The following is a 27587-nucleotide window of genomic DNA, read 5'->3' as shown; positions in this document are numbered from 1 at the left end:
CCCGCTACTGGTGCTATCCGCAGTCCTGCCCGCTACTGGTGCTATCCGCAGTCCTGCCCGCTACTGGTGCTATCTGCAGTCCTGCCTTTAACTGGTGCTATCCGCAGTCCTGCACCGCTACTGGTGCTATCCGCAGTCCTGCCTTTAACTGGTGCTATCCTCAGTCCTGCACCGTTACTGGTGCCATCCGCAGTCCTGCCTGCTACTGGTGCTATCCTCAGTCCTGCCCCGCTACTGGTGTTATCCGCAGTCCTGCACCGCTACTGGTGCTATCCTCAGTCCTGCCCCGCTACTGGTGTTATCCGCAGTCCTGCCCGCTACTGGTGCTATCCGCAGTCCTGCCCGCTACTGGTGCTATCTGCAGTCCTGCCTGCTACTGGTGCTATCCGCAGTCCTGCCCCGCTACTGGTGCTATCTGCAGTCCTGCCTGCTACTGGTGCTATCCGCAGTCCTGCCCCGCTACTGGTGCTATCCGCAGTCCTGCACCGTTACTGGTGCTATCCGCAGTCCTGCCTGCTACTGGTGTTATCCTCAGTCCTGCACCGCTACTGGTGCTATCCGCAGTCCTGCACCGCTACTGGTGCTATCCGCAGTCCTGCCTGCTACTGGTGCTATCCGCAGTCCTGCCTGCTACTGGTGTTATCCTCAGTCCTGCCTGCTACTGGTGCTATCCGCAGTCCTGCCCCGCTACTGGTGCTATCCGCAGTCCTGCCCCGCTACTGGTGCTATCCGCAGTCCTGCCCCGCTACTGGTGCTATCCGCAGTCCTGCACCGCTACTGGTGCTATCCGCAGTCCTGCCTGCTACTGGTGCTATCCGCAGTCCTGCACCGCTACTGGTGCTATCCGCAGTCCTGCCTGCTACTGGTGCTATCCGCAGTCCTGCCTGCTACTGGTGTTATCCTCAGTCCTGCCTGCTACTGGTGCTATCCGCAGTCCTGCCTGCTACTGGTGTTATCCTCAGTCCTGCCTGCTACTGGTGCCATCCGCAGTCCTGCCTGCTACTGGTGCTATCCGCAGTCCTGCACCGCTACTGGTGCTATCCGCAGTCCTGCACCGCTACTGGTGCTATCCGCAGTCCTGCACCGCTACTGGTGCTATCCTCAGTCCTGCCCGCTACTGGTGCTATCTGCAGTCCTGCCCGCTACTGGTGCTATCCGCAGTCCTCTGTGTGGTGTGTGTGTTACTCTGTGTGGTGTGTGTGTTACTCTGTGTGGTGTGTGTGTTACTCTGTGTGGTGTGTGTGTTACTCTGTGTGGTGTGTGTGTTACTCTGTGTGGTGTGTGTGTTACTCTGTGTGGTGTGTGTGTTACTCTGTGTGGTGTGTGTGTTACTGTGTGGTGTGTTGTTGTTGTGTGTTACTCTGTGTGGTGTGTGTGTTATTGTGTGTGTTACTCTGTGTGGTGTGTGTGTTACTCTGTGTAGTGTATGTGTGTTATTGTGTGTGTTACTCTGTGTGGTGTGTGTGTTACTCTGTGTGGTGTGTTATTGTGTGTGTTCCTCTGTGTGGTGTGTGTGTTCCTCTGTGTGGTGTGTGAGTTACTCTGTGTGGTGTGTTATTGTGTGTGTTACTCTGTGTGGTGTGTGTGTTACTCTGTGTGGTGTGTGTGTTACTCTGTGTGGTGTGTGAGTTACTCTGTGTGGTGTGTTATTGTGTGTGTTACTCTGTGTGGTGTGTGTGTTATTGTGTGAGTTACTCTGTGTGGTGTGTTATTGTGTGTGTTCCTCTGTGTGGTGTGTGTGTTACTCTGTGTGGTGTGTGAGTTACTCTGTGTGGTGTGTTATTGTGTGTGTTACTCTGTGTGGTGTGTGTGTTACTCTGTGTGGTGTGTGAGTTACTCTGTGTGGTGTGTTATTGTGTGTGTTACTCTGTGTGGTGTGTTATTGTGTGTGTTACTCTGTGTGGTGTGTTATTGTGTGTGTTCCTCTGTGTGGTGTGTTATTGTGTGTGTTGCTCTGTGGTGTGTGTGTGTTATTGTGTGTGTTCCTCTGTGTGGTGTGTGTGTTACTCTGTGTGGTGTGTGAGTTACTCTGTGTGGTGTGTTATTGTGTGTGTTACTCTGTGTGGTGTGTGTGTTACTCTGTGTGGTGTGTGAGTTACTCTGTGTGGTGTGTTATTGTGTGTGTTACTCTGTGTGGTGTGTTATTGTGTGTGTTACTCTGTGTGGTGTGTTCCTCTGTGTGGTGTGTTATTGTGTGTGTTCCTCTGTGTGGTGTGTGTGTAACTCTGTGTGGTGTGTGTGTTACTCTGTGTGGTGTGTTATTGTGTGTGTTCCTCTGTGTGGTGTGTGTGTTCCTCTGTGTGGTGTGTTATTGTGTGTGTTGTGTGTTGTGTGTGTTACTCTGTGTGGTGTGTGAGTTACTCTGTGTGGTGTGTTATTGTGTGTGTTCCTCTGTGTGGTGTGTGAGTTACTCTGTGTGGTGTGTTATTGTGTGTGTTCCTCTGTGTGGTGTGTGAGTTACTCTGTGTGGTGTGTTATTGTGTGAGTTACTCTGTGTGGTGTGTTATTGTGTGTGTTCCTCTGTGTGGTGTGTGTGTTCCTCTGTGTGGTGTGTGTGTTCCTCTGTGTGGTGTGTTATTGTGTGTTATTGTGTGTTGTGTGTGTTACTCTGTGTGGTGTGTTATTGTGTGTTGTGTGTGTTCCTCTGTGTGGTGTGTGTGTTACTCTGTGTGGTGTGTGTGTTGCTCTGTGTGGTGTGTGAGTTACTCTGTGTGGTGTGTGAGTTACTCTGTGTGGTGTGTTATTGTGTGTGTTCCTCTGTGTGTTGTGTGTGTTACTCTGTGTGGTGTGTTATTGTGTGTGTTCCTCTGTGTGGTGTGTGTGTTGCTCTGTGGTGTGTGTGTGTTATTGTGTGTGTTCCTCTGTGTGGTGTGTGTTGTCAGTCTCTCTCAGCCTCCCCAGAAGCTCCTGCAGCTCCTCCATGTTGTGATTCTTGTCCTCCAGCAGCTCATAACGCAGACTGGAGATATCCTGCTTAATCTCTTTCAGCTCACCTACACACACACACACACACACACACACACACACACACACACACACACACACACACACACACACACACACACACACACACACACACACACACACACACAGAGACACACACACACACACACAGAGACACACACACACACACACAGAGACACACACACACACACACAGAGACACACACACACAGAGACACACACACACACACACACAGAGACACACACACACACACACACACACAGAGACACACACACACACACACACACACACACACACACACACAGAGACACACAGTTCACGTTGAGTAAAGTTTCAAAACTACTCGGCATTGCTTCTGACTGAAGTGTGTCTGTGTGTGTCTGTGTGTGTGTGTGTGTGTGTTTGTCAGTCACCTTCGTTGATCTCGTCATTTTCTTTGTCCGTCTGGGCTTTGATGATGTAACGTTTTATAAGGCGCTTCATGATCTTCTGCAACATACACACACACAAACTGAACAGAGAAACTTACAAAATATACATTCATTATTGTGAGTGAGTGAGTGAGTGAGTGAGTGAGTGAGTGAGTGAGTGAGTGAGTGAGTGAGTGAGTGAGTGAGTGAGTGAGTGGCGATTCCTCAGAGGAGGAAGGGGAGGACCATCCTCTTCAGTGATTTTCATAAAAATGTAAATAGTAAAACATTACATTTTTTGGGATGAAAATATACCAAATACTGCATATTCACGTCACCAAATAATTGATTAAAACACACTGTTTTGCAAAGAAGGTCTACAGTAGCCTCAACAGCACTCTGTAGGGTAGCGCCATGGTGTAGCCGGAGGACAGCTAGCTTCCGTCCTCCTCTGGGTACATTGACTTCAATACAAACCTAGGAGGCTCATTGTTCTCATCCCCCTTCCATAATTATGACAACTTCCAGAGGACGTCCTCTAACTTGTCAGTTCATGGTGCAAAAGTTCTGATATGTTGTCCACCCAATCAAAGGATCAGAGAATGAATCTAGTACTGAAAGCCTAAGCTACAGCTAGCTAGCACTGCAGTGCATAACATGAGGTGAGTAGTTGACTCGAAGCGAGAGAAATACAATAGTTGAACAGTTCTGAACAAATACATTTCTTTAAGAATTATTGAGAGGCAAGAGAAAGGGAGAGAGAGAGCTAGCTATATTTCGTAGTATTTTTTTTCTCACTTTTACTTACTTAGCTACTTTATCTAGCTAGCTGGTTTAGCCTAATCAAACACCCGGCTCAAAACAGAGAGGGATGCTACGTTAGCTAACTGGCTATCCAACACTGGAACTCTTACAAGTAACCAGTAGCAGGCAGGACTGCGGATAGCACCAGGTAAGCTTTTGGTTGTATTCATTTATTGCCACCAGGGCACTCCGGTGTAACTGCTAAACTGCTTGCTGACTGTACTGCATGATTGTAGCGCGTTTACTAATGCATTAGTTCTGTTAGCTATGTTGACTATAACATTAGATAATATGGTGACAACGATGTAGGCTGTGTAGCAGTTAGAGGGTATGATATGAAGCTTTGGCTTGGAAAAGTTTTTTCACCTGGTCACATACAGCTGATGTGTTGCGCACTGAAGTCCACAAGCGAAGGGAAAAGTTTAGAGGAGGAGAGCGTGTAGATCAGAGAAGGAATTACAACGTGAAAGTGATCATGCTGTTTGTATGTGGCCGCTACAAAATGAACTGTGTTTGCCTGTGATTAGGGGTGTATTCATTCTGCATATTCTGTTGAAAAACGTTTCTCAAACGGAATGAAACGGGGATTAACATAGCTGAATTGGTCCAATAAAAACTTTCGTTTGCAACTGTTGGACTAATGCTTGCACCTTAGATGGGGCGGCAGGTAGCCTAGTGGTTAGAGGCGGCGGGTAGCCTAGTGGTTAGAGGCGGCGGGTAGCCTAGTGGTTAGAGGCGGCGGGTAGCCTAGTGGTTAGAGGCGGCGGGTAGCCTAGTGGTTAGAGGCGGCGGGTAGCCTAGTGGTTAGAGGCGGCGGGTAGCCTAGTGGTTAGAGGCGGCGGGTAGCCTAGTGGTTAGAGGCGGCGGGTAGCCTAGTGGTTAGAGGCGGCGGGTGGCCTAGTGGTTAGAGGCGGCGGGTGGCCTAGTGGTTAGAGGCGGCGGGTGGCCTAGTGGTTAGAGGCGGCGGGTGGCCTAGTGGTTAGAGGCGGCGGGTGGCCTAGTGGTTAGAGGCGGCGGGTGGCCTAGTGGTTAGAGGCGGCGGGTGGCCTAGTGGTTAGAGGCGGCGGGTGGCCTAGTGGTTAGAGGCGGCGGGTGGCCTAGTGGTTAGAGGCGGCGGGTGGCCTAGTGGTTAGAGGCGGCGGGTGGCCTAGTGGTTAGAGGCGGCGGGTAGCCTAGTGGTTAGAGGCGGCGGGTAGCCTAGTGGTTAGAGGCGGCGGGTAGCCTAGTGGTTAGAGGCGGCAGGTAGCCTAGTGGTTAGAGGCGGCAGGTAGCCTAGTGGTTAGAGGCGGCAGGTAGCCTAGTGGTTAAAGCATTGGGCCGGTAACTGAAAGGTTGCTAGATTGAATCGCCGAGCTGACAAAGTAAATATCTGTTCTGCCCCTGAACAAGGCAGTTAACCCATAACCTATCACTGTTACATTGAACTGGGTGAATATGAATGACAGTAACCTAAACCTATCACTGTTACATTGAACTGGGTGAATATGAATGACAGTAACCTAAACCTATCACTGTTACATTGAACTGGGTGAATATGAATGACAGTAACCTAAACCTATCACTGTTACATTGAACTGGGTGAATATGAATGACAGTAACCTAAACCTATCACTGTTACATTGAACTGGGTGAATATGAATGACAGTAACCTAAACCTATCACTGTTACATTGAACTGGGTGAATGGAATATGAATGACAGTAACCTAAACCTATCACTGTTACATTGAACTGGGTGAATATGAATGACAGTAACCTAAACCTGTCACTGCTACATTGAACTGGGTGAATATGAATGACAGTAACCTAAACCTATCACTGTTACATTGAACTGGGTGAATATGAATGACAGTAACCTAAACCTATCACTGTTACATTGAACTGGGTGAATATGAATGACAGTAACCTAAACCTATCACTGTTACATTGAACTGGGTGAATATGAATGACAGTAACCTAAACCTATCACTGTTACATTGAACTGGGTGAATATGAATGACAGTAACCTAAACCTATCACTGTTACATTGAACTGGGTGAATATGAATGACAGTAACCTAAACCTATCACTGTTACATTGAACTGGGTGAATATGAATGACAGTAACCTAAACCTATCACTGTTACATTGAACTGGGTGAATGGAATATGAATGACAGTAACCTAAACCTATCACTGTTACATTGAACTGGGTGAATATGAATGACAGTAACCTAAACCTGTCACTGCTACATTGAACTGGGTGAATATGAATGACAGTAACCTAAACCTATCACTGTTACATTGAACTGGGTGAATATGAATGACAGTAACCTAAACCTATCACTGTTACATTGAACTGGGTGAATATGAATGACAGTAACCTAAACCTATCACTGTTACATTGAACTGGGTGAATATGAATGACAGTAACCTAAACCTATCACTGTTACATTGAACTGGGTGAATATGAATGACAGTAACCTAAACCTATCACTGTTACATTGAACTGGGTGAATATGAATGACAGTAACCTAAACCTATCACTGTTACATTGAACTGGGTGAATATGAATGACAGTAACCTAAACCTGTCACTGCTACATTGAACTGGGTGAATATGAATGACAGTAACCTAAACCTATCACTGTTACATTGAACTGGGTGAATATGAATGACAGTAACCTAAACCTATCACTGTTACATTGAACTGGGTGAATATGAATGACAGTAACCTAAACCTATCACTGTTACATTGAACTGGGTGAATATGAATGACAGTAACCTAAACCTATCACTGTTACATTGAACTGGGTGAATGGAATATGAATGACAGTAACCTAAACCTATCACTGTTACATTGAACTGGGTGAATATGAATGATAGTAACCTAAACCTATCACTGTTACATTGAACTGGGTGAATATGAATGACAGTCATCCAATATGCTGTAATAGAAATAAGGCTGTGCTCATGAACATAAATAATCCTGGTGTATGTTACCTGGTATCTGGTGGGTCTCGGAGAGTTGCTGTATCCTGAAGCTGTACTGTCTCCCAGCTGAAACACACAGAGACACAGTATTAAATACTTATTACGATTAGTATATTAATGCTATTTAAATACCTATTACCGTTATTGGTAACACTTTACCAGAAGGTTTATAATTACATTATTAATGGTTATTTAATCATTTGTAAATGCATTATAAACCAGTGAAAAACAGGTTACAACGCATTGGTCAATGTAGTGATCGGCAGTCAGTGCTTGTCTCCACCATTTATAAATCCAATAATACGAACCCTAATGCATCACAACCTTATTTCCTGTCGTTGCACAGTTGAACGTCATCTCTTCACATTTGGGTGTCGTGCGTTGTTGCTCTGCCCCAGGAAACGGTTGGTTTCCAGACCAATGGTCAACTCCTATGATGTGTTTCAAGTTTGAAACCGTGGTGATGAATTGGTACGCTTCTTTATCTTTATTTATCCCAGTCTAACAACCTCTTAAAACCAGGTATTATAAACATTAACCTTTTGCTGCAGCCTTGGTTGATGACCCCGTGGTGTTTTCTATTGCATCAAACACTTGTTACTTTCATGTGCAAACGTAGAAGAAACAACATTTCAGGGTCACTGAAATAGTTCGACCTTTTATGCTGTAGTCAACTAAAGTAACCGATTTTTGTTTTAGCCAATTAGAAGCCTTGCTAAGCCATCATTGCTTCAATAATTAGCCAATTAGAAGCCTTGCTAAGCCATCATTGCTTCAATAATTAGCCTAGCTACTTCAGAGGAAGAGTTGGAGAGGACAGCTTTGTTCCAAGATGACCTGAGGACTTTTTTTGTGACCTGGACTTCTCTTCTACGCAGGGCATTTTCCTCCATGGAATACAGCACGGCAGGGCATTCTGAGCATGTTCTGAGGACACGGCTGGGGATGCCGTCTGGGCCAGCAGCCTTGAGAGGGTTAAAACGTTTAAATGTTTTTCTCACGTTTTCTCACGTGGAGGAGGGGGCACAGTCCTTGTTAGCTGTTTATATTCAGCCATATTCCTGGCCCTCTTTCCAAGGTTAAATGCGGTGGATCATACTTTCAGTTTTGCACAAATGCCGCCATCCGTTCACGGTTTCTGGTTAGGGTTTTAATAGTCACAGTACAACATCTCCTATACACTTCCTGATGAACTCACTCACCGGGTCAGCGTATAGGTCGATGTTGTTCTCTGAGGCTGACCGCAACATATTCCAGTACGCGTGATTAAAAACAATCTTGAAGCGTCTCATCACTGGTACATCCTGTTTGAGTTTCTGCCTATAAGACGGTAGGAGCAAGATGGCGTCGTGGTTTGCTGAAGGGAGGGCAGGGGAGGGCCTTGTATGCATTGCGGAAGTTAGAGTAGCAGTGTTCGAGGGTATTACCCCTGCACGTAGTGCAGTAAATATGCTGATAGAATTTAGGTAGCCTTGTTCTCAAATTTTCTTGTTAAAATCCCCAGCTACAATAAATGCAGCGTCAGGATATATGGTTTCCTGTTTACATAGAGTCCAGTGAAGTTCCTTGAGGGCCGTCTTGGTGTCTGCTTGAGGGGGAATGTACACCGCTGTGACTATAACTGACGAGAATTCTCTTTAATAGGTAATATGGCCGGCATTTGATTGTAAGGAATTCTAGGTTGGGTGAGCAGAAGGACTTGAGTTCCTGTATGTTGTTATGATTACACCATGAGTCGTTAATCATGAAGCATACACCCCCGCCCTTCCTCTTCCCAGAGAGGTGTTTATCTCTGTCGGCGCGATGCACGGAGAAGCCCGGTGGCTGAAACGATTCCGACAACATATCCCGAGAGAGTCATGTTTCCATGAAACAGAGAATGTTACAATCTCTGAGTTCTCTCTGGAAGGCAACCCTTGCTCGAATTTCGCCTACCTTGTTGTCAAGAGACTGGACATTGGCGAGTAGTATACTCTGGAGCAGTGGGCGATGTGCACGTCTACGGAGCCTGACCAGGAGGCCGCTCTGTCTGCCCTTTCTGCGGCGCCGTTGTTTTGGGTCGCCTGCTGGGATCCGATCCATTGTCCTGGGTGGTGGTTTGAACAGAGGATCCGCTTCGGGAAAGTCGTATTCCTGGTCTTAATGTTGGTAAATTGACGTTGCTCTTATATCCAATAGTTCTTCCCAGCTGTATGTAATGAGACTTAAGATTTCCTGGGGTAACAATGTAATAAAGTATACATAAAAAAACTAAGTACTGTACACAGTCGTGGCCAAAAGTTTTGAGAATGACACAAATATTAATTTCCACAAAGTTTGCTGCTTCAGTGTCTTTAGATATCTTTGTCAGATGTTACTATGGAATACTGAAGTATAATTACAAGCATTTCATAAGTGTCAAAGGCTTTTATTGACAATTAGATGAAGTTGATGCAAAGAGTCAATATTTGCAGTGTTGACCCTTCTCTTTCAAGACCTCTGCAATCCGCCCTGGCATGCTGTCAATTAACTTCTGGGCCACATCCTGACTGATGGCAGCCCATTCTTGCATAATCGATGCTTGGAGTTTGTTAGAATTTGTGGGTTTTTGTTTGTCCACCCGTCTCTTGAGGATTGAACACAAGTTCTCAATGGGATTAAGGTCTGGGGAGTTTCCTGGCCATGGACCCAAAATATAGATGTTTTGTTCCCCGAGCCACTTAGTTATATGCAAATATATATGTATATGTATATGCAAAAAGCCATCATACAAACTGAGGCAGCAGACTTTCTGAAAAATTATATTGGTGTCATTCTCAACTTTTGGCCACGACTGTAGTTTCCTAAGAATTCGAAGCAAGGCGACCGTCTCTGTCGGCGCCATGTTGCACTAGGTCTACCATAACTAGAGACTGATACAGGACCGAGGTCTACCATAACTAGAGGCTGATACAGGACCTAGGTCTACCATAACTAGAGACTGATACAGGACCGAGGTCTACCATAACTAGAGACTGATACAGGACCTAGGTCTACCATAACTAGAGACTGATACAGGACCTAGGTCTACCATAACTAGAGGCAGATACAGAACCTAGGTCTACCATAACTAGAGGCTGATACAGGACCGAGGTCTACCATAACTAGAGACTGATACAGGACCGAGGTCTACCATAACTAGAGGCTGATACAGGACCGAGGTCTACCATAACTAGAGGCAGATACAGAACCTAGGTCTACCATAACTACAGGCAGATACAGAACCTAGGTCTACCATAACTAGAGGCTGATACAGGACCGAGGTCTACCATAACTACAGGCAGATACAGAACCTAGGTCTACCATAACTAGAGACAGATACAGAACCTAGGTCTACCATAACTACAGACTGATACAGGACCGAGGTCTACCATAACTAGAGGCTGATAAAGGACCTAGGTCTACCATAACTAGAGGCTGATAAAGGACCTAGGTCTACCATAACTAGAGGCTGATACAGGACCTAGGTCTACCATAACTAGAGACTGATACAGGACCGAGGTCTACCATAACTAGAGGCTGATACAGGACCTAGATCTACCATAACTAGAGGCAGATACAGAACCTAGGTCTACCATAACTACAGACTGATACAGGACCGAGGTCTACCATAACTACAGGCAGATACAGAACCGAGGTCTACCATAACTAGAGGCAGATACAGGACCGAGGTCTACCATAACTAGAGGCAGATACAGGACCGAGGTCTACCATAACTAGAGGCTGATACAGGACCGAGGTCTACCATAACTAGAGGCTGATACAGGACCTAGATCTACCATAACTAGAGGCTGATAAAGGACCTAGGTCTACCATAACTAGAGACTGATACAGGACCGAGGTCTACCATAACTAGAGGCTGATAAAGGACCTAGGTCTACCATAACTAGAGACTGATACAGGACCGAGGTCTACCATAACTAGAGACTGATACAGGACCTAGGTCTACCATAACTAGAAACTGATACAGGACCGAGGTCTACCATAACTAGAGACTGATACAGGACCGAGGTCTACCATAACTAGAGACTGATACAGGACCTAGGTCTACCATAACTAGAAACTGATACAGGACCGAGGTCTACCATAACTAGAGGCTGATACAGGACCTAGGTCTACCATAACTAGAAACTGATACAGGACCGAGGTCTACCTTAACTAGAAACTGATAAAGGACCGAGGTCTACCATAACTAGAGACTGGTACAGGACCTAGGTCTACCATAACTAGAGAATTAATCCATGCATTTGTTACTTCTAGGTTAGACTACTGCAATGCTCTACTTTCCGGCTACCCGGATAAAGCACTAAATAAACTTCAGTTAGTGCTAAACACGGCTGCTAGAATCCTGACTAGAACCAAGAAATTTGATCATATTACTCCAGTGCTAGCTTCCCTACACTGGCTTCCTGTTAAGGCAAGGGCTGATTTCAAGGTTTTACTGTTAACCTATAAAGCGTTACATGGGCTTGCTCCTACCTATCTTTCTGAGTTGGTCCTGCCGTACATACCTATACGTACGCTACGGTCACAAGACGCAGGCCTCCTAATTGTCCCTAGAATTTCTAAGCAAACAGCGGGAGGCAGGGCTTTCTCCTATAGATCTCCATTTTTATGGAACGGTCTGCCTACCCATGTGAGAGACGCAGACTCGGTCTCAACCTTTAAGTCTTTACTGAAGACTTATCTCTTCAGTAGGTCAAATGATTGAGTGTAGTCTGGCCCAGGAGTGTGAAGGTGAACGGAAAGGCTCTGGAGCAACGAACCGCCCTTGCTGTCTCTGCCTGGCCGGTTCTCCTCTCTCCACTGGGATTCTCTGCCTCTAACCCTATTACAGGGGCTAAGTCACTGGCTTACTGGTGCTCTTTCATGCCGTCCCTAGGAGGGGTGCGTCACTTGAGGGGGTTGAGTTACTGACGTGATCTTCCTGTCTGGGTTGGCGCCCCCCCTTGGTTTGTGCCGTGGCGGAGATCTTTGTGGGCTATACTCGGCCTTGTCTCAGGATTGTAAGTTGGTGGTTGAAGTTTTCCCTCTAGTGGTGCGGGGGCTGTGCTTTGGCAAAGTGGGTGGGGTTATATCCTTCCTGTTTGGCCCTGTCCGGGGGTATCATCGGATGGGGCCACAGTGTCTCCTGACCGCTCCTGTCTCAGCCTCCAGTATTTATGCTGCAGTAGTTTGTGTCGGGGGGCTAGGGTCAGTTGGTTATACCTGGAGTACTTCTCCTGTCTTATCCAGTGTCCTGTGTGAATTTAAGTATGCTCTCTCTAATTCTCTCGTTCTCTCTTTCTTTCTCTCTCTCTGAGAACCTGAGCCCTAGGACCATACGTCAGGACTACCGGGCATGATGATTCCGTGCTGTCCCCAGTCCACCTGGCCTTGCTGCTGTTCCAGTTTCAACTGCTCTGCCTGCGGTTATGGAACCCCTACCTGTCCCAGACCTGCTGTTTTCAACTCTTAATGATCGGCTATGAAAAGCCAACTGACATTTATTCCTGATTATTATTTGACCATGCTTGTCACTTATGAACATTTTGAACATCTTGGCATAGTTCTGTTATAATCTCCACCCGGCACAGCCAGAAGAGGACTGGCCACCCCTCATAGCCTGGTTCCTCTCTAGGTTTCTTCCTAGGTTTTGGCCTTTCTAGGGAGTTTTTCCTAGCCACCGTGCTTCTACACCTGCATTGCTTGCTGTTTGGGGTTTTAGGCTGGGTTTCTGTACAGCACTTCGAGATATTAGCTGATGTACAAAGGGCTATATAAAATAAACTTGATTGATTGATTGATTGACTGATACAGGACCTAGGTCTACCATAACTAGAAACTGATAAAGGACCGAGGTCTACCATAATTAGAGACTGATACAGGACCGAGGTCTACCATAACTATAGGCTGATACAGGACCGAGGTCTACCATAACTAGAGGCAGATACAGAACCTAGATCTACCATAACTAGAGGCTGATACAGAACCTAGATCTACCATAACTAGAGGCTAATACAGTGGATGAACAGAGAAAAGTGTGTTTGTGTGTGTACCTGGTTGAGCTGCGCCCCGTCAGGTGGCTGTGTGTGGCTGTGTAGCAGCAGCGCTCTCACAGCAGTGGCCAGGCCCAGCGTTGCTTTAGGACTAGGAACCAGGTTAAATGGGACGGGCAGGGTCCTGCCTTCCTCAAAGTAGGAGAACCACAGCTTGGCACGGGCAAACTTCCACTCCACATCAGCATCATCCTGTAAACAGGTAGAGAGAGAAGGAAGGAGAGAGAGAGAAGGAGAGAGAGAGAGAGAGAGAGAGAGGGAGAGAGAGAGAGAGAAGGAGAGAGAGAGAGAGGAGAGAGAGAGAGAAGAGAGAGAGAGAAGGAGAGAGAGAGAGAGGAGAGAGAAGAGAGAGAGAGAAGGAAGGAGATAGAGAAGAGAGAGAGAGAGGAGAGCGAGAGAGAGAGAGAAGGAAGGTAAGAGAATGAAAGAGAGAGCGAGAGGAGAGAACAGAGAGCGTGGAGAGAGAGAGAAGGACAGAGAGAAGAACAGAGAAGAAGGAAGGAGAGAGCATTAAACAGGTTTAGGAGAGTCTGACTGATGAGACCGTACAATGCCAGGGCCTCTGTGTGTGTGTCAGGCATGTATTTGAGTGTGCGTATGTGTGTGCTTGCATGGGTGTGTTTCAAGTTTTATTTATCATATGTACGGGACACACATGGTATACATCGTCCAATGAAATGCTTACTTCCGGGTTCCTTCTCAACAATGTAACAATAAGAAATAATAAAATATAAGAATATAAACACAAAGTAAATGGCTCAGTAGAATAAACATTTTAGCATCAGTATAATACAGGGAGGCACAATTTATAGTCCAATATTGACACGTTTTGGAACAGAGGGATTAGGGGGCAAGTTCTTAAATGTTGCAGTATTTACCGATCCTATTAAGAGTCTGGTAGCATCAGTAGTGGGGGGTGTGTGTGTACCTCTATCTCCTGGAAAGAGCTGTTTATCATAGCGATCAGCATGTTCAGCAGAACGATCACCATGGTAACATTATAAACGCCATACAGGACGTAGCCGATGTTCTCAATGAACTTGTGATCGTTGTTAATGACGACCGACTTCACCTCCGACAGGCCGAAGATCGCCCAGAACAGAGTCTTAAAGCTCTCCTCGAGACTGGAGGGAGGGAAGGGGGGGGGGAAATAGAAGGGAGGAGGATGGTGATGTTATTTGAAGCACCACTGGAAATAAAACATCATTAGAATGAAAATAAAGGCCTATGTAACGGACTGGGTTGAAACCATCTGAGTTAGCCTGCTGAGCTAAAGGCTGCATGGAAGTTGTTACTGTGTGTGAATGTAATGCGTGGTAAAGGCATCGTTCTGCTTGGCCCCCAGGTAGTAGGACTGTGTGTGTTACGTGGGAAAGGCATCATTCTGCTTGGCCCCCAGGTAGTAGGACTGTGTGTTACGTGGTAAAGGCATCGTTCTGCTTGGCCCCCAGGTAGTAGGACTGTGTGTGAATGTAAAGGCATCGTTCTGCTTGGCCCCCCGGTAGTAGGACTGTGTGTGAATGTAAAGGCATCGTTCTGCTTGGCCCCCAGGTAGTAGGACTGTGTGTTACGTGGTAAAGGCATCGTTCTGCTTGGCCCCCAGGTAGTAGGACTGTGTGTTACGTGGTAAAGGCATCATTCTGCTTGGCCCCCAGGTAGTAGGACTGTGTGTTACGTGGTAAAGGCCTCGTTCTGCTTGGCCCCCAGGTAGTAGGACTGTGTGTTACGTGGTAAAGGCATCGCTCTGCTTGGCCCCCAGGTAGTAGGACTGTGTGTGTTACGTGGTAAAGGCATCGTTCTGCTTGGCCCCCAGGTAGTAGGACTGTGTGTGTTACGTGGTAAAGGCATCATTCTGCTTGGCCCCCAGGTAGTAGGACTGTGTTTTACGTGGTAAAGGCATCATTCTGCTTGGCCCCCAGGTAGTAGGACTGTGTGTGTTACGTGGTAAAGGCATCATTCTGCTTGGCCCCCAGGTAGTAGGACTGTGTGTTACGTGGTAAAGGCATCGTTCTGATTGGCCCCCAGGTAGTAGGACTGTGTGTGTTACGTGGTAAAGGCATCATTCTGCTTGGCCCCCAGGTAGTAGGACTGTGTGTTTTACGTGGTAAAGGCATCATTCTGCTTGGCCCCCAGGTAGTAGGACTGTGTGTTACGTGGTAAAGGCATCATTCTGCTTGGCCCCCAGGTAGTAGGACTGTGTGTGTTACGTGGGAAAGGCATCATTCTGCTTGGCCCCCAGGTAGTAGGACTGTGTGTTACGTGGTAAAGGCATCATTCTGCTTGGCCCCCAGGTAGTAGGACTGTGTGTTACGTGGTAAAGGCATCGTTCTGATTGGCCCCCAGGTAGTAGGACTGTGTGTTACGTGGTAAAGGCATCATTCTGCTTGGCCCCCAGGTAGTAGGACTGTGTGTTACATGGTAAAGGCATCGTTCTGCTTGGCCCCCAGGTAGTAGGACTGTGTGTTACGTGGTAAAGGCATCGTTCTGATTGGCCCCCAGGTAGTAGGACTGTGTGTGTGAATGTTTTACGTGGTAAAGGCATCGTTCTGCTTGGCCCCCAGGTAGTAGGACTGTGTGTGTTACGTGGTAAAGGCATCGTTCTGCTTGGCCCCCAGGTAGTAGGACTGTGTGTTTTACGTGGTAAAGGCATCATTCTGCTTGGCCCCCAGGTAGTAGGACTGTGTGTGTTACGTGGTAAAGGCATCATTCTGCTTGGCCCCCAGGTAGTAGGACTGTGTGTGTTACGTGGTAAAGGCATCATTCTGCTTGGCCCCCAGGTAGTAGGACTGTGTGTGTTACGTGGTAAAGGCATCATTCTGCTTGGCCCCCAGGTAGTAGGACTGTGTGTGATACGTGGTAAAGGCATCGTTCTGCTTGGCCCCCAGGTAGTAGGACTGTGTGTGTTACGTGGTAAAGGCATCGTTCTGCTTGGCCCCCAGGTAGTAGGACTGTGTGTTACGTGGTAAAGGCATCATTCTGCTTGGCCCCCAGGTAGTAGGACTGTGTGTGTTACGTGGTAAAGGCATCGTTCTGCTTGGCCCCCAGGTAGTAGGACTGTATGTGTTACGTGGTAAAGGCATCATTCTGCTTGGCCCCCAGGTAGTAGGACTGTGTGTTTTACGTGGTAAAGGCATCGTTCTGCTTGGCCCCCAGGTAGTAGGACTGTATGTGTGAATGTTTTACGTGGTAAAGGCATCGTTCTGCTTGGCCCCCAGGTAGTAGGAGTGTGTGTGTGAATGTTTTACGTGGTAAAGGCATCGTTCTGCTTGGCCCCCAGGTAGTAGGAGTGTGTGTGTGAATGTTTTACGTGGTAAAGGCATCGTTCTGCTTGGCCCCCAGGTAGTAGGACTGTGTGTGTGAATGTTTTACGTGGTAAAGGCATCGTTCTGCTTGGCCCCCAGGTAGTAGGACTGTGTGTGTGAATGTTTTACGTGGTAAAGGCATCGTTCTGCTTGGCCCCCAGGTAGTAGGAGTAGAGGTTGAACATTCCGATCATAAACGCCAGGAACACCAGGATAAAGATCACCATGAACTTCAAGATGTCTGCAACACACACACACACACACACACACACACACACACACACACACACACACACACACACACACACACACACACAGGGGAGGGGTGAGAAAGTGATATAATCAGGTATATTAACCGAGGTTCTTTTGGTGTTGCAGTTAGGGTTATATATGATATAATATGGTAGAGTAACAGAGAGGTTATTGTGGTGTTGGTGTTATATATGATATAATCAGGTAGCTAAACAGAGAGGTTATTGTGGTGTTAGGGTTATTTATGATATAATCAGGTAGATTAAAAGAAAGGTTTTTGTAGTGTCATGACGTTGCCCTCTTTGGGTACAGCGAGCACCATCCCCCTCTCTCTGTCTGTTACACTCAGGCTGCTGTGGTCAGAGAGGTCGTAAAATCCTGGAGGAGATTATCTCCTCATGGCCACAGTATAGAGAGAGAGTGAGTTTCATAGAGAGAACAAAGGAAGTTCTTCCACCTCACAGAACTGGAGTTCCGAACAACATTTATGTTCTTGAGAAGGTATAAAAGATCGGTGAAGTATCCAGCTACGAACTGGTCCGTTTGGTACAATTTTGTGAAACTCATGGGAGACAATACGGCCACATTACCATAACGCTGTTTATACAATAGCCTCGGATATGAGGTTTACATCTAATTGTTGTATAAGATGAATGAGTGAGGATGATACTGTTTGTGAAATTGTGTAATGTGATTTTGGACTGTTTAATGAAGGAAACTCCAATTCCCTAAAACGTTTCACTAAGTCATTGGCCCCCAGGGGCACAGACAAGACCTGGCATCAGACAGCCTTTTTCTATGTTTTTTATTTTATTTTTTATTTCACCTTTATTTAACCAGGTAGGCTAGTTGAGAACAAGTTCTCATTTGCAACTGCGACCTGGCCAAGATAAAGCAAAGCAGTTCGACACATACAACAACACAGAGTTACACATGGAATAAACAAACATACAATCAATAATACAGTAGAAAAATAAGTCTATATACAATGTGAGCTAATGAGGTGAGATAAGGGAGGTAAAGGCAAAAAAAGGCCATGGTGGCGAGGTAAATACAATATAGCAAGTAAAACACTGGAGTGGTAGATTTGCAGTGGAAGAATGTGCAAAGTAGAAATAGAAATAATGGTGTGCAAAGGAGCAAAATAAATAAATATATACAGTAGGGGAAGAGGTCGTTGTTTGGGCTAAATTATAGATATATATAAATTATAGATGGGCTATGTACAGGTGCAGTAATCTGTGAGCTGCTCTGACAGCTGGTGCTTAAAGCTAGTGAGGCAGATATGAGTCTCCAGCTTCAGTCCCGAAGAAAACCCAGGTGGGGGTTTTATATCACCAGACCGAGCTTACATCAATTACGAGATGGCTAAAGGTTGCAGACCAGCTTACCACGAGAAGGCCAAGATTTGAGTAGAGACCATAAACCTGAGTATAAGTTAAGGTTTGAGTAGATGGCTGAATCTTTTAACCATACCACGTGGTTAAACTCTTAGACTATCGATACCGACAGAATAAGAACAAGTCTTTGATATTAATTACTAGTCTGCAGCTAGGAATTCGGTATCATTGAACGCGAAGACCGACAACCGCCGAAACATCTATTCTATAACGACATGAATGAATGTCACTCTGAACTATCCATTCTACCCACGACAGAGAGCGAAAGAGGGCGGACAGACTCTGCAACAGAAACAAACTTTTCAACAGAGATCCCGACGACACACTGAGCGTAAATATATATATTGATTGCAGTTGTTCCTGAATGAGTGAGCGTTCATGTGCAAAGGATTAGCATTTCAATTGTTATAATTATCACTCTTAGTGACTTCTCAGTCGATCCCCACTTCCCCTTCTGTCTAACAAGCCGCCATGCCGGTTTAGCCCACTAGGGCACGCCCCCATCTCCTATCACTTCCTTGTAAACATATCTACTGTTTGTTGTGCATTTCTGTGAATTACTTAGTTAGTAAATAAATGATTTTAAGACAATTGATGTATGGATGACTCATAGTGAAGACTGGGTTCGTGCAGATAACCAACAATTTACGACGTTTAGAATGAGACTAACGTGAGGTAAATAATAATTAATTAATTCGAAGACTAATTGATCAGATATTAAAATATCTGAAAGTTATATTAGAAAAATTATAACTTTGTAATCTGAATATTTTCCTTGGTCCACTGACTTACTAGTTAATTACAGTTACATGATTAATCAGTTTAATCGTGTAATAATAATTACAGAGAGTTATTTGATAAATAAATCTTCAGTTTAATGATGCCTAAGACACGACACTGGTGTTAGCGTTATATGTGATATAATCAGTTACAGCAACCTAGTGGTTATTTTCGTGTTTGGGTTATTTAAGATATAATCTGGAGGATTAACAGAGGTTATTGTGTTGTTGGTGTTATATATGATATAATATGGTAGAGTAACAGAGGTTATTGTGTTGTTGGTGTTATATATGATATAATCTGGTAGAGTAACAGAGGTTATTGTGGTGTTGGTGTTATATATGATATAATCTGGTAGAGTAACAGAGGTTATTGTGGTGTTATATATGATATAATCTGGTAGAGTAACAGAGGTTATTGTGGTGTTGGTGTTATATATGATATAATCTGGTAGAGTAACAGAGGTTATTGTGGTGTTATATATGATATAATCTGGTAGAGTAACAGAGAGGTTATTGTGGTGTTGGTGTTATATATGATATAATCTGGTAGAGTAACAGAGGTTATTGTGGTGTTGGTGTTATATATGATATAATCTGGTAGAGTAACAGAGGTTATTGTGGTGTTGGTGTTATATATGATATAATCTGGTAGAGTAACAGAGGTTATTGTGGTGTTATATATGATATAATCTGGTAGAGTAACAGAGGTTATTGTGGTGTTGGTGTTATATATGATATAATCTGGTAGAGTAACAGAGGTTATTGTGGTGTTATATATGATATAATCTGGTAGAGTAACAGAGAGGTTATTGTGGTGTTGGTGTTATATATGATATAATCTGGTAGAGTAACAGAGAGGTTATTGTGGTGTTGGTGTTATATATGATATAATCTGGTAGAGTAACAGAGGTTATTGTGGTATTATATATGATATAATCTGGTAGAGTAACAGAGGTTATTGTGGTGTTGGGGTTATATATGATATAATCTGGTAGAGTAACAGAGGTTATTGTGGTGTTGGTGTTATATATGATATAATCTGGTAGAGTAACAGAGGTTATTGTGGTGTTGGTGTTATATATGATATAATCTGGTAGAGTAACAGAGAGGTTATTGTGGTGTTGGTGTTATATATGATATAATCTGGTAGAGTAACAGAGGTTATGGTGGTGTTGGTGTTATATATGATATAATCTGGTAGAGTAACAGAGAGGTTATTGTGGTGTTGGTGTTATATTTGATATAATCTGGTAGAGTAACAGAGAGGTTATTGTGGTGTTATATATGATATAATCTGGTAGAGTAACAGAGGTTATTGTGGTGTTGGTGTTATATATGATATAATCTGGTAGAGTAACAGAGGTTATTGTGGTGTTGGTGTTATATATGATATAATCTGGTAGAGTAACAGAGGTTATTGTGGTGTTATATATGATATAATCTGGTAGAGTAACAGAGGTTATTGTGGTGTTGGTGTTATATATGATATAATCTGGTAGAGTAACAGAGGTTATTGTGGTGTTGGTGTTATATATGATATAATCTGGTAGAGTAACAGAGGTTATTGTGGTGTTGGTGTTATATATGATATAATCTGGTAGAGTAACAGAGGTTATTGTGGTGTTGGTGTTATATATGATATAATCTGGTAGAGTAACAGAGAGGTTATGGTGGTGTTGGTGTCATATATGAGATAATCTGGTAGAGTAACAGAGGTTATTGTGGTGTTATATATGATATAATCTGGTAGAGTAACAGAGGTTATTGTGGTGTTGGTGTTATATATGATATAATCTGGTAGAGTAACAGAGGTTATTGTGGTGTTGGTGTTATATATGATATAATCTGGTAGAGTAACAGAGAGGTTATTGTGGTGTTGGTGTTATATATGATATAATCTGGTAGAGTAACAGAGGTTATTGTGGTGTTGGTGTTATATATGATATAATCTGGTAGAGTAACAGAGGTTATTGTGGTGTTGGTGTTATATATGATATAATCTGGTAGAGTAACAGAGAGGTTATTGTGGTGTTATATATGATATAATCTGGTAGAGTAACAGAGGTTATTGTGGTGTTGGTGTTATATATGATATAATCTGGTAGAGTAACAGAGGTTATTGTGGTGTTGGTGTTATATATGATATAATCTGGTAGAGTAACAGAGGTCATTGTGGTGTTGGTGTTATATATGGTATAATCTGGTAGAGTAACAGAGAGGTTATTGTGGTGTTGGTGTTATATATGATATAATCTGGTAGAGTAACAGAGGTTATTGTGGTGTTGGGGTTATATATGATATAATCTGGTAGAGTAACAGAGGTTATTGTGGTGTTGGGGTTATATATGATATAATCTGGTAGAGTAACAGAGAGGTTATTGTGGTGTTGGTGTTATATATGATATAATCTGGTAGAGTAACAGAGGTTATTGTGGTGTTGGTGTTATATATGATATAATCTGGTAGAGTAACAGAGGTTATTGTGGTGTTGGTGTTATATATGATATCATCTGGTAGAGTAACAGAGAGGTTATTGTGGTGTTGGTGTTATATATGATATAATCTGGTAGAGTAACAGAGGTTATTGTGGTGTTATATATGATATAATCTGGTAGAGTAACTGAGGTTATTGTGGTGTTGGTGTTATATATGATATAATCTGGTAGAGTAACAGAGGTTATTGTGGTGTTGGTGTTATATATGATATAATCTGGTAGAGTAACAGAGGTTATTGTGGTGTTGGTGTTATATATGATATAATCTGGTAGAGTAACAGAGGTTATTGTGGTGTTGGTGTTATATATGATATCATCTGGTAGAGTAACAGAGGTTATTGTGGTGTTGGTGTTATATATGATATAATCTGGTAGAGTAACAGAGGTTATTGTGGTGTTGGTGTTATATATGATATAATCTGGTAGAGTAACAGAGGTTATTGTGGTGTTGGTGTTATATATGATATAATCTGGTAGAGTAACAGAGGTTATTGTGGTGTTATATGTGATAAAATCTGGTAGAGTAACAGAGGTTATTGTGGTGTTGGGGTTATATATGATATAATCTGGTAGAGTAACAGAGAGGTCATTGTGGTGTTGGTGTTATATATGATATAATCTGGTAGAGTAACAGAGAGGTTATGGTGGTGTTGGTGTCATATATGAGATAATCTGGTGTGAATGTTAATACAGTAAATCATTAGTAGTAAACAACTTTGCCATCACTATGATGTCGTCAATTTTACTTTAGACAGATGGCAATGTTATAATTAGCTATCAAGGTTTGTCAAAAGTACTTAGCAATGCTAAAGTTAGCTGGCTAAAATCCGGTGTCTCCCCTCAGTCTTGGCTATATAGTTAACGCTATACTATGTCTAAAGACAATTTGACGACATCACAATGATGACAAGGTTTTCCTACTAATGATTTGCCTCGTTTAGAAATGTGATTGTTTTTCCAAGCCACTACAATACCCCCTAATTCTTTATCAACACCATTTGAGAAGGCATTGAGTAGAACATTTTGTCTGGAGTCAGTCTTCAAAAGAATGTTGTGACGAAACAGCCCACCAGCTCTCAACTAGCTCTCACAGTCTCACGTCAGAATTAGACGTTCATCCATGTTTCTCAAATGTCAAATTTCAACATTTTTCCAAGAATAACACTCAGAAGTGTTTAAGGCTAAGTTTAGGCATTAAATCTGCATTTTTAAGGTTGGAGTTCAGTTCAGGCATGAACTCCGATTGGTTGGTTAAGGTAAGAGTTAATGTTAAGGATAGGCTTAAAACAAAAATACCCAAAACAACTTTATATCACTGGACTCAAACTTGCAAACTTCGGAATCAGAGGCAGATGCTTACGCCCATCCGCCATCCCTGTCCACAACACCCTAGCAAAACCGAAAACCTTGAAGGTAACACCGCTCACTGTTGCCGCTTTCCACGTCATCTTCCGACATCCTTAGACATGGACGAACGTCAAATAATGACTTGTGTTATGGGGGACCTGGCTGCATAAATAGCAATTAGTTAGGTGTGTGTGTGTACCTTTAACAGTGCGTCCTAGTGATATCTGCAGCGGTCCGAAGCTTTCATTGGCTGGCAGGATGTAGGCGATGCGGCTGAAACTGAGCACCACGGCAACCGCATACAGCCCCTCAGATATCAGCTGGGGGTCAGAGGGCAACCAGGAGAGACGAGCTGGGGGTGATTGATTGATTGGTTGGTTGGTTGATTCATTAAATGAATGATTGACTCAAGTCCAAGGTGTGTGTGTGTGTGTGTGTGTGTGTGTGTGTGTGTGTGTGTGTGTGTGTGTGTGTGTGTGTGTGTGTGTGTGTGTGTGTGTGTGTACTCACCCAGTGTGTAGTAGTGTACGTGTGGTGGAAGGGTGATGTTGTCCAGCGTAGAGAGGTGGGTGTAGTGTGTGTGAACGTATAGCTGGGCTGAGTGGGTGTGGTTATAGGCAGAGAAGCGGGAACTGAAGGACGCCAGGAAGATGGCCAACATTCCGAAGTCCAGGAAGTTCCAGGGTTCTAAGAGGTATTCTCCCGCACCCTGAGACCAGATCTCCTTTACCTCCGCCCAAATCATACCTGAGGGAGGGATAAAGTAGTTCATAGATGCTCCTTTCACCCCAGTTCAGATTATTCCACTGGACTTACTTTACATTTAGTTGTGTTACAGCCTGAATTCAATGTAGATTAAATAGATTACACCATAATGACAAAGTGAAAACATGTTTATAGAAATGTTTGCTAATTGATTGAAAATTAAATGAAGAGATTTGTAATTTACGTAAGTATTCACACCCCTGAGTCAATACATGTTAGAATCACCTTTGCCAGTGATTACAGCTGTGAAGCTTTCTGGGTAACTCTCTTAGAGCTTTTCGCACCTGGATTGTACAATATTTGCAGATATTTCTTTGTAAAATTCTTCAAGCTCTGTCAAGTTGGTTGTTGATCATTACTAGACAGCCATTTTCAAGTCTTGCCATACATTTTCAAGATGATTTAAGTCAAAACTGTAACTAGGTCACTCAGGAACATTCAATGTCATCTTGGTAAGCAACTCATATATATTTGGCCTTGTGTTTTAGGTTATTGTCCTGCTGAAAGGTGAATTTGCCTCCCAGTGACTGTTGGAAAGCAGACTGAAACAAGTTTTCCTGTAGGATTTTGCCTGTGCTTAGCTCTATTCTGTTTTTTTTATCCCAAAAAACTCCCTAGTCCTTGCCAATGACAAGCATACCCCTAACATGATGCAGCCACCACCATGCTTGAAAATATGAAAAGTGGTACTCAGTGATGTTGGATTTGCCCCAAACATAACACCTTGTATTCAAGACAAAGTTAATTTCTTTGCCACATGTTTTGCAGTTTTACTTTAGTGCCTTTTTGCAAACAGGATGCAAATTTTGGAATAGTTTTATTCTGTACGAGTTTCCTTCTTTTCACTTTGACATTTCAGTTAGTATTGTGTAGTAATGGTAGATTTCCGGTCAGGCGATGTAAGAAGACGTGTTTGAGAAAGGTACCCAATTAAACATTTATTTTAAAGTTTTTACACGCCGCTGTAAGTTTTTATGTTGATGTATCAGTTTGTTATATTCTTTTAATCACTTTTTATGGTACCATGAGCAAGACCAACCCAAAGAGAACTGCTACGACCAACACATCGTCGCAGGCCGAACCAACTACTGAAAATGGAGAGCCCTGCAGAGTCGGAGGCCTTGTCTATGACCACGCTTGTAGCTGAGGTAGCAAAACAAAGAAGTAGCCTAAAAGAGGATATGGCTTGTCTCCTCAGCACTTCGCTTACACCTCTCCAAAACTTCCATTGACGCCTTTTGCGAAACAGTCAACACGTTTGGGCGATGCCTCACTACACTAGCAGGTTTCTCCATTGACAACACCGAGCGGATTGCTGAGCTGGCTCTCATATGGAAACAGCCAACACAGCTCTACTTTCCAAGGTAGATACGCTGGAGAATTATGCCAGAAGGGAAAACATCCGATTGTTGGCGTCATGGAGAGAATTAAGACTGGTGTCAACCCTGTGAAATTTGTCTCCAACATGCTGGTGGAAGTGATGGGTAAAGGTGTCTTGGACAAGCCGCCAGAGCTCGACCGAGTGCACAGATCCCTCTCCCCTAAACCCAAGAGCAACCTAGGTTAATCATAGCCCGCTTTCATTATTACCAAGACAAGGAACGTGCAATGTGCTGGGCAAGGGAGTGTGAACCAAAATCAAGGACATCAAAACCGGTCTCAACAAGAAGGGGATCAAGTTTCAGCTCCTACACCCTTCTATGCGCATAAGGTAAAGCTGATCGAGGAAGGCTAGCAGTCGGGCTGGAGGAATATATGGCTGGCTGGCTGGCTAATTTGCTAGCATTTGCTGGCTGACAACGGACTGATTTTCATGACATCCACTTGGATATTACTTTTCACATGAAAGCAATGTTGTTTTATCTTCTCATTCCAAGAGCACAGACTTATTTTTTTTGTTATATTTGACTGAGACTAATGGCAACTAATACATCACACTCAAGCGGGAGCTGGCTGGAGACACTTGACTGTTTACTATCTGGCTAGCTAGCTACATTTACTTTGAGATGTATTTCTACTTGGCTCATCTCCAGGAGCACCGAGTGACGTCTTCACTACGTCTATACTTGGCTGAGAAGATTTCAGACAACAGGGACATTCGGCTGACTTGCTAGCATGGCTAGCTATGCACAACAAAAACCGGAGTGCTCAAGCACTGACTGGGCTATTTGAATGTGGCGATGGATTTAGTTAAGCACTTCTCCTCCATTTCTAGCAGTTAGCTAGCTGAGATATAGCTTGACATATGGACAACTACCGAGCTAGCTACATCTAGAATCGACTGAACATGACCTGTATCCATGTACGTAGCTGGCACTAGTAACACATGTTAAATATCCAACGTGGGTTTTTTATGTTTAAGGGATCCTTAAATCCTAATTTCTACCAGCATGTTAAATGTGCAACCAGAGGGGAAAAAACTCTAGACCACCTTTACTCCTCACACCGAGATGCATACAGCACTCTCCCTCGCCCTCCATTTGGCAAATCTGATCAAAACTCTATCCTCCTGATTCCTGCTTCCGAGTAAAAACTAAACCAGGAAGTACCAGGGACTCGCTCCAATAAGGAAGTGGTCAGATGAAGCAGATGCTAAGCTACAGGACTGTTATGCAGCACATACTGGAATATGTTCTGGGATTCTTCAGATGGCATTGAGGTGTATACCACCTAAGTCATCGGCTTCATCAATAAGCGTATCGATGGCGCCATCCCCACAGTGACCGTACGTACATACCCCAATCAGAAGCCATGGATTACAGGCAAAATCCGCACTGAGATAAGGGGTAGAGCTGCCGCTTTCAAGGAGCAGGACTCTAACCCAGATGCTTATAAGAAATCCCACTATGTCCTCCGACGAACCATCAAACAGGCAAAGCGTCAATTCAGGAATAAGATTGAATCGTACTAAACCAGCTCCGACTTGTCGGATGTGGCAAACTATTATGGACTACAAAGGGAAGCACAGCTACCAGCTGCCCAGTGACACGGGCCTACCAGACGAGCAAAATAACCTCTATGCTCGCTTCGAGGCAAGCAAAACTGAAACATGCATGAGAGCATCAGCTGTTCTGGATGCCTGTGTGATCACGCTTTCCGTAGCCGTTGTGAGTAAGACCTTTAAACAGGTCAACATTCACAAGGCCACAGGACCAGACGGATTACCAGGACTTGTAGTCCGAGCATGCGCTGACCAACTGGCAAGTGTCTTCACTGACATTTTCAACCTGTCCCTGACCAAGTCTGTAATACCAACATATTTCAAGCAGACCACCATAGTCCCTGTGCCCAGGAACACCAATGTAACATGTCTAAATGACTACCGACCCGTAGCACTCACGTCTGAGGTCATGAAGTGCTTTGAAAGGCTGGTCATGGCTCACATCAACACCATTATCCCAGAAACCTTAGACCCACTCCAATTTGCATACCGCCCCAACAGATCCACAACAGATCCACAGATGATGCAATCTTTATTTTTGCACTCCACACTGCCCTATCCCACCTGGACAAAAGGAACACCTACGTGAGAATGCTATTCATTGACTACAGCTCGGCGTTCAACACCATAGTGGCCCTCAAAGCTCATCACTAAGCTAAGGACCCTGGGACTAAACACCTCCCTCTGCAACTGGATCCTGGAATTCCTGACGAACCTTCCCAAATTGGTAAGGGTAGGTAACAAAACATCTGCCACGCTGATCCTCAACACGGTGGCCCCTCAGGGGTGCGTGCTCAGTCCCCTCCTGTACTCCCTGTTCACCCATGATTGCATGGCCAAGCACGACTCCAACACCATCATTAAGTTTGCCTACGACACAACATTGATTGTCCTGATCACCTACAACGATGAGACAGCCTATAGGGAGGAGGTCAGAGACCTGGCCGTGTGGTGCCAGGATAACAATCTTTCCCTCAATGTGAGCGAGACAAAAAAAATATGATTGTGGACTACAGAAAAAGGTGGACTGAGCACGCCCCTGGTGTCTGGTTCTCTTTCACACCTCTGTTCTGTTTTTAAATTGATTTATTTCACCTTTAT

At 44.3% G+C, this 27587-nt stretch overlaps 1 protein-coding gene across 1 annotated transcript in view; it reads right to left on the bottom strand.

The window, feature by feature from the left end:
• Positions 1-1159: 1159 nt before the first annotated feature.
• trpc6a (transient receptor potential cation channel, subfamily C, member 6a) overlaps positions 1160-27587 on the bottom strand; it is a 72339-nt gene continuing 45911 nt past the window's right edge. Inside the window, exons 10-17 of the mRNA XM_055941407.1 lie at positions 23291-23527; positions 22980-23132; positions 16634-16745; positions 14131-14326; positions 13203-13394; positions 7156-7212; positions 3378-3453; positions 1160-2993 (exon numbers count right to left, since the gene is read on the bottom strand). Of these exons, the coding sequence (XP_055797382.1) occupies positions 2845-2993; positions 3378-3453; positions 7156-7212; positions 13203-13394; positions 14131-14326; positions 16634-16745; positions 22980-23132; positions 23291-23527 (1172 nt within the window). The 3' untranslated portion in view covers positions 1160-2844. The remainder of the gene's footprint in view (positions 2994-3377; positions 3454-7155; positions 7213-13202; positions 13395-14130; positions 14327-16633; positions 16746-22979; positions 23133-23290; positions 23528-27587) is intronic.

The sequence above is a fragment of the Salvelinus fontinalis genome, chromosome 13, assembly GCF_029448725.1.
Source record: "Salvelinus fontinalis isolate EN_2023a chromosome 13, ASM2944872v1, whole genome shotgun sequence".
NCBI lineage: Eukaryota > Metazoa > Chordata > Actinopteri > Salmoniformes > Salmonidae > Salvelinus > Salvelinus fontinalis.
This window is presented reverse-complemented; position numbering and strand designations above follow the sequence as displayed.